The 7,790-nt window shown below is 39.9% G+C and overlaps 1 protein-coding gene and 1 long non-coding RNA gene across 3 annotated transcripts in view; both read right to left on the reverse strand.

The window, feature by feature from the left end:
• Window positions 1–4,909, reverse strand: part of LOC108669971 (obscurin) — a 6,850-nt gene extending 1,941 nt beyond the window's left edge. Inside the window, exons 1-4 of the mRNA XM_047883957.1 lie at window positions 4,742–4,909; window positions 4,017–4,197; window positions 3,015–3,240; window positions 1,848–1,953 (exon numbers count right to left, since the gene is read on the reverse strand). Coding sequence (XP_047739913.1) covers window positions 1,848–1,953; window positions 3,015–3,240; window positions 4,017–4,197; window positions 4,742–4,909 — 681 coding nt within the window. The remainder of the gene's footprint in view (window positions 1–1,847; window positions 1,954–3,014; window positions 3,241–4,016; window positions 4,198–4,741) is intronic.
• Window positions 4,910–4,946: 37 nt separating this feature from the next.
• On the reverse strand, window positions 4,947–6,936 carry LOC108669973. Of its 2 annotated transcripts, none has more exons than XR_001930695.2 (3): window positions 6,922–6,936; window positions 5,824–5,963; window positions 4,947–5,025 (listed from the first exon to the last, which is right to left on the reverse strand). It is a non-coding gene; the product is annotated as an uncharacterized LOC108669973 (long non-coding RNA). The 2 variants fall into 2 exon arrangements; XR_001930694.2 differs by lacking the exon at window positions 6,922–6,936 and adding an exon at window positions 6,753–6,785.
• Window positions 6,937–7,790: the final 854 nt, after the last annotated feature.

Raw genomic sequence — 7,790 nt, forward strand, 5'->3', positions numbered from 1 at the left:
CGACATGGCCCAGACTAATATATGCGACATGGCCCAGACTAATATATGCGACATGGCCCAGACTAATATATGCGACATGGCCCAGACTAATATATGCTACATGGCCCAGACTAATATATGCGACATGCTTCAGAAGTCTAAACTAATATAACCTAACTAAATCTAACCTAAACCAACTCAACCTAGCCTACCCCTCTGCCCAGGGTTCAAAATAAAATTCAATAGAAACAGTTACCCAAATTTATTCAAACGACAATGACGTTTTTGCACCAATAATAATTTTATTTGTATGAACAATATATTCCTTTTTATACAATTTATTCGATGAAATTAGTAAATAATAAACTTTTGACATTTGATACCGTTTAAAGCCATTTATAATCGTTATTGTGTAACATGATTAAATACCTTGAATATTCACTTTTTAAAGTAATGAACAACATAGAGGCACAAACAAACTAAATTAAATGTCATTCCATTAAGCCAAATCATAAAATTTTTAAACGTAATTGTTTATCTTGATCCAAGAATTGAACGACCAAAAACCCAAAATTAATATGAATATTATAGAATTTTCTTAAAGTATAATATAAATTTTTTATAATCATTTACTCTGAAATTATAATTCATAAAGTTTCTAAAACTGTCAGCATCAAATCCTTCAAACTTATCAGAACCTAATTTATTAAGACGAAACCATTCATGGTAAAGTACCCATAATCTTTCTTCCTATGTTCAAAAACGCGTATCCGTTATTCCCAAAGCATTTTCTAATGCCCCATGACATTCCCCCACAATCCATGGCACTTTCCCACGCGATACGGAACTTTTTCCACGCTTCACGACATTTTATTACTCCACGTTACATTTTATTTTCAAACACTCCTCTTCGTTTTCCACTCGCTACTCCGAACGTTCACACTCTTGTAGCTACTTGTAGCTACCACTCTAATCAGTCAGTGTTCGCCACATTCGCACTATTCACCCAACTTTTCTGAGATTGACACAACATTACCACGATTTATTCTTATTTTCAAACAATTCACTCTAATTCTTAACTATTCACGCTCTTCTACAACCATTCACACAATTTTTCAACTATTTACGTTATTTTTTACGCTTCGCGCCATTTTCCAGGGATTCACAAGGTTTTCTCACAATTAAACCCCAATAAGCGACGTCTTTTCCTACAGTTTGTGCTACGCAACCAAGATCCTCGTCAGTTTGCCATGGTTTATACCAAGTTTTCACGGTCCTCACCACGTCTCACGAAGTCTCTCATCTAACGTAATAATAATATAATAATAATATAATAGCGTTTTCAGCGTTTATTAGGTCGTAAAGCTTAATCGTCCCGTTACTACCCTCCAAACAGCAGGCTCTATTCTCCTCTCATCATAAAGAATTTATGTCACTTTTTTGCTTAAATCACAAGTTTACTAAAAATTCAAGAGCAAAGAATAGTGCACAAAAAATCCTATCTTTATAGAAAACGTTATCGTTTCCCCCTTTAAAAGCAGTCTCGAACTCGCATCTCACTGCTACAATTCTGCTGTGCTTAACCGCCCGGCCTCCTTGCTGATTCTGACCAGAAACTGGCGCACAGAGCTGGGATCGAACCCGCACCTCTCTGCAGCGCCAATACTTTCAAAATTCGCTAAGTGAACGTAAGTACTTACGCTCTATTTTCTTGTCTATGATTGGTGGATTTTGCTAGAAAGGCCGTCAACGATTGGCTGATGAACTTACGATCTCTTAACTTTTTTTGAAACTATGGGCCCTGAACTGTAACCACAGGGCCACCCATCATTTATCCTCATTTTCCCCCGACAATGGGGGGTACTCACCCTAATTCTGTTGGCTGGGACCGGGGCGCGCTCCCTCTTCCTGACCATGAAATCGGTTTCGTTCAGCCAGCGATGCTCGAGACACTCATCCACTGCAGGGCGCTTGCTGGGGGGAGTAAATAAGAGGGTAAAAGGGGGGTTAGGTTAGGTTAGGTTAGGTTAGGTTAGGTTAGGTTAGGTTAGGTTAGGTTAGGTTACACAGGCACAAAGCATCTGCAAAATATTATATAGAGGGGGAGGGGGTGTGGACAGGTTGTTTGAAGTGGAGGACAAAGGCACCAACTGCATTATGGGATATAGATGGTGAAATGGAATATGGGCTTATAAATTGGGGAACGAGACACCAATCAACCGCAACATGGGATGTAGATTGGGTTAATTAAGCTTCGTTATAGGGCACTCAGTTCTTCCTTAACAGGGTTAGGAGACGGTGTGGGTCTGTATATCACAAATCGATTCCTTAAATTTGACTAACTACTTGAGGATTTTTGAAATTTCGACATGTACTCAAAGAAATTAATGAGAATTTGTCAAATAGCTACCCTATCGAAATTCGGCTTGTGTTCGGTCGAATTGTCGCTACGCTCGGCGCAAAGTTATTCTGGGTCTGCTTGGTCACCCAATTGGTATAAGTTTCTGGTTAGAATCTCCTTTCCGACTTTATAATCGATTCACAGTCAGGACACATGACAAGTGTGTCCAGAGAGTATGAGAAGAGTTGTCTGGACAAGTCATACAGAGCTCATACAGAGAGCATATCGCTTCAAACCCAGAGCCGAAGCGGACATGGAGATTTATGTGCTCCTCTACTCCTAGGCTGCACCTATTTCTTCGGGCCCGTATCAAAATTTTGATAAGGGAAGTTCCTTTTACCCTTACGTGGGTCATCCTGACCCAGTTTGGTCCCGCAAATGGGCTAATCAGTGCAAGATTTGCTCTCTGCTCGTGTGGTGACGAAGAACTGCGTCATTAACAATATGCCCAATTAATTCTCTGATTTCGGGTGAATTACCGAATTACTTTCTAACTCATGTAAAAATTAGATCTAAGCATGGCAACCACATGACCAATATTATTCCTTAATTTCCTGTGTTTTGGTACCTCTTTATATTTAATGAATCTCAACTTTTCATGAAAAAATAATACTTGAGTAACCCCATGCCTCACCTTGGGTCCCTCTTGAAGATGAGCATGAGGAACCGCGTCGCCTCCTGCGTGGTAGTGGACGGCAGCCACTCGAACATGTACCGCACGCACTGGATGTTGGATTTACGATCCTCCTCTGTATCCCCCCTGAAGGGGGTGACCCCCGACAACAGCAGGTAAGTGATGACCCCTAGAGACCAGATGTCGGTGTTGGGGTAAGCTTTGTTCTCGAACAGAACCTCTGGGGCTGAAATAAAATGAAACATGAGCGTTAATATATGCAATTAGTCTCAACTTGTCGTACGTCGCTAAATCAAGACGTATTTACAGTCTAAAGTTATCGTACATTATGCTCACGAGCGCTAATATATGCAATTAGTCTCAACTTTTCGTACATCACAAAATTAAGATGTATTTATAGAGTCTCAAGTTATCGTACATTATGCTCACGAGCGTTAATATATGCAATTAGTCTTAAATTGTCGTACGTCACTAAATTAAGATGTATTTATAGAGTCTCAAGTTATCGTACATTATGCTCACGAGCATTAATATATGAAATTATTGTCAAAAGGTCGTACATAGATAAATTAGATGCATTCGGAGTCTCAAGTTATCGTACATTATGAACACGAGTGTCACTAATTTCTCAAAGTGGAGCGTTTATACAAGAATGAAGTCTCATGTTGTCATAGCAATGGAGCCAATTGTCGTACGTCAATAGAATAAAATATATTCATAAGCCGAAAAATATATCCATTAGCGATTATGAACAGTCATGTCAATGAAGCAATATTCATTGAAGAGAAAAGGAAACAGAAAAAATAGTAAAATGCGAAAAGCATATGTCTTAATTTGGCTTATTGTAGTTTTCAAAAAAAATTAAGGGTCTTTGAGATAACAGAGACCCATCAAGGCTTTTTGAGGGTCATTAGATAAACAGAATTTGCTCTTATCTGCGATGATAACAATAATATCATATATATATATATACATAAAATATTTACAATCGCCTACACCCACCGATGTAGTCCGTGAGGCCGTTGACGGGCACGCTGGTGCCAGACGCACAAACTTTGTGCGCGCTGCCGAAATCCACGAGTTTGACCGACGGGAAGCGAGCGGACGCCAGCACCAGGTTGTCAGGCTGCAGGTCCAGGTGGCAGATGCCGCGCCATTGCAGGTACGACAACCCATCCAGCACCTGCAGGGGTGGAAAATAGTTGGTGGTTTCCTAAATAGCTAGTGATTTCCTAATAGTCAATGGTTATTGATTTCTTTTGACTCAATGGTTAATGATTTCCCAATAGTCTGTGGTTTGTGATTTCCAAATACTGAATAGTTAGCGGAAAAAATGGAAAGGTTAGCAGAAATTTGTCCGGAAAAAATGACCGTCTGGCAACCCTGCTTAAAAAAAGTACAAATATGAAATAATGTACAAGATGAAGCAATCGGTAGTCAACGTGTTAAAGAACTTATGCCAAACTACACTAATGTTCGAGTTATCTATGAGTACACTTATGGAATATGTTGTCTTAAAGTTCTGCAATGTACGTTATTGTTATTGGTGATGGGATGTGATAATAATAGTAATAATGAAATGATAATAAAAATAACCATTATTAAGTTATGTGATACCAATGATATCAACGGATAATTGAAACAAATGAATGAAGTATGGTCAGACGCCACTATAATACCACATGCCACAACCATTGCACAAAGTTCACTACCGCACCATGACTCACTTGGGTGATGAGTACTGCCACAAGCTGCTCTGAGTACTCGTTACGGTTGCCCAGGAAAGTCAGTATGTCAACCCCCGACAACAGAATACAGAATGAAGAATATACAGATTGTATGATGTGTAGGTCGTCGATGACGCTGTATTTCCGCACCTTGTTTGGAAGAAACATACAAATGAGGGAAATACAGAATGAAGAATGTACAGATTGTATGATACACAGATTCGGCGCCCCACACACGAGAAGCGCCCTCTGTGTAGGTCGTCGATGACGCTGTATTTCCGCACCTTGTGTGGAGGAAACATACAAGTGAAGTACGAGTACTGAATGAATATTCAGAATGAATGATACACGCATAAATGGTAATAAAATGAATGATGCCCTGTTTGAACATAAATAATAGTTTACTTCCGGACCTTTTAAGGGGAAACAAACAAATGATTGATATACAGAATAATTGATGTACAAAACGAATATATTCAGAATGAACGATGAAAAATATTGAATATACTTTCACGGTCNGAAAATGACCTCATTCCCCAAACAACGACATGACCCTAATCCCCAACCTGGGGAGGACCCTAATCCCCAACCTGGGGAGGACCCTAATCCCCAACCTTGGGAAGATGACCTCATTCCCCAAATAACAACATGACCCTAATCCCCAACCTGGGGAGGATGACCCTAATCCCCAACATGGGGGGATTACCCTATTCCCCAAGCTCGGTGATTACCCTTATCCCCAACCTGGTGGGGATGTCCCTTATCCCCAACCTGGGGAGGATGACCCTAATCCCAAACCTGGGAGGAGGACCCTAATCCCCAGCCTGAGGAAGATGACCCTAATCCCCAACCTGGGGAGGATGACCCTAATCCCCAACCTGGGTGGGATGACCCTAATCCCCAACCTGGGGAGGATGACCCTAATCCCCAACCTGGAGAGGAAGACCCTAATCCCCAACCTGGGAAAGATGACCCTAATCCCCAACCTGACCCTAATCCCCAACCTTGGAAGGATGACCCTAATCCCCACCCTAGGGAGGATGACCCTAATCCCCAGCCTGGGGATGTCTCTACTCCCCAACCTGGAGCTCAGCGCCCTCCCCGGTCTTGAGGAGGACAGGCTCCTCCTCTTTGGTGTAGTCGAGGGGAAGGTCCTGGGGCTTGGTGGGGGGGAGGGCCTGCTGGTGGTGCAGCCCAGGGGGGACCAGCAGCTTGGGGCAGCCTGGGGAAGAATATTTATTTATTAATATAATTCAGTCACATTTTAAAATATTATTAATTTCTATATATTGATAATATTTGTTGGGGAGAAATATTTATTTATTATTATTATTCATTCACATTTTATAATATCCCTAATTTTAATATAATGATGATATTTATTGATATTTAATAAAGTAATGTAATTAACAACAATATATTAAAAATATGTATATTACATTTTAATTAGACATATTAATAATTGTAACAAGTATTAGCTGTCAAAACACCAAGAATAAAGAAAAAGTTTACAAATTTATAAATATAGTTGGAGAAAATGGCTCAAAAAAAAAAGTCTTAACATTTTTAGCACACCGGCTAAAATCTCATTTATTTTTTATGACATTTAAAGAATTAGGGTGTGGGATGTAATGCAACAAATGTGTAAAGAAAAAGCTCCTCTTTTGATTTTAAAGAAACGTAATTTTGAATAAGAAAATAATATCGCTAAACTCGCTATATGCTACTTAATAACCTTTTTTGATTTTAAAGAAACATATTTTTGAATAGGAAAAATAATATAACTTGACTCTATATATAATACTTAATAAAACTTGATTAATAATATTTGTATAGTTATTTTTATCATATTATTTCATTTTTTTATTAGTTATTTTTATCATATTAATTTCTCTATTATTTCATAATAGAGAAGCAACCAACTGACCTGCGGGGCCGGTGCGGATGGCCGGGACCGCAACCAACTAACCTGCCGGGCCGGTGCTGATGGCCGGGGCCGCAACCAACTAACCTGCCGGGCCGGTGCGGATGGCCGGGGCCGCAACCAACTAACCTGCCGGGCCGGTGCTGATGGCCGGGGCCGCAACCAACTAACCTGCCGGGCCGGTGCGGATGGCCGGGGCCGCAACCAACTAACCTGCCGGGACCGGTGCTGATGGCCGGGGCCGCAACCAACTAACCTGCCGGGCCGGTGCTGATGGCCGGGGCCGCAACCAACTAANGAAAACGTTATCGTTCCCCTTTTAAAAGCAAGAATAGTCCACAAAAAAATCCTATCTTCATAGAAAACGTTATAGTTCCCCCTTTAAAAGCAAGAATAGTCCACAAAAAATCCTATCTTCATAGAAAACGTTATCGTTTCCCCTTTTAAAAGCAAGAATAGTCCAAAAAAAATCCTATCTTCATAGAAAACGTTATAGTTCCCCCTTTAAAAGCAAGAATAGTCCACAAAAATTCATATCTTCATAGAAAACGTTATCGTTCCCCTTTTAAAAGCAAGAATAGTCCACAAAAAAATCCTATCTTCATAGAAAACGTTATAGTTCCCCCTTTAAAAGCAAGAATAGTCCACAAAAAATCCTATCTTCATAGAAAACGTTATCGTTTCCCCTTTTAAAAGCAAGAATAGTCCACAAAAAATCCTATCTTCATAGAAAACGTTATAGTTCCCCCTTTAAAAGCAAGAATAGTCCACAAAAATTCATATCTTCATAGAAAACGTTATCTTTCCCCTTTTAAAAGCAAGAATAGTCCACAAAAAAATCCTATCTTCATAGAAAACGTTATAGTTCCCCCTTTAAAAGCAAGAATAGTCCACAAAAAATCCTATCTTCATAGAAAACGTTATCGTTTCCCCTTTTAAAAGCAAGAATAGTCCACAAAAAATCCTATCTTCATAGAAAACGTTATAGTTCCCCCTTTAAAAGCAAGAATAGTCCACAAAAATTCATATCTTCATAGAAAACGTTATCATTCCCCCCCATCCTTCTTTGCACCGCGACATCGCAGCCTCTCACTGCTTCAGTCCGGCATAGTTGGCGAGTACTGG

The sequence above is a fragment of the Hyalella azteca genome, unplaced genomic scaffold (genome assembly GCF_000764305.2).
Source record: "Hyalella azteca isolate HAZT.00-mixed unplaced genomic scaffold, Hazt_2.0.2 contig14111, whole genome shotgun sequence".
NCBI classification, from domain to species: Eukaryota; Metazoa; Arthropoda; class Malacostraca; order Amphipoda; family Hyalellidae; genus Hyalella; species Hyalella azteca.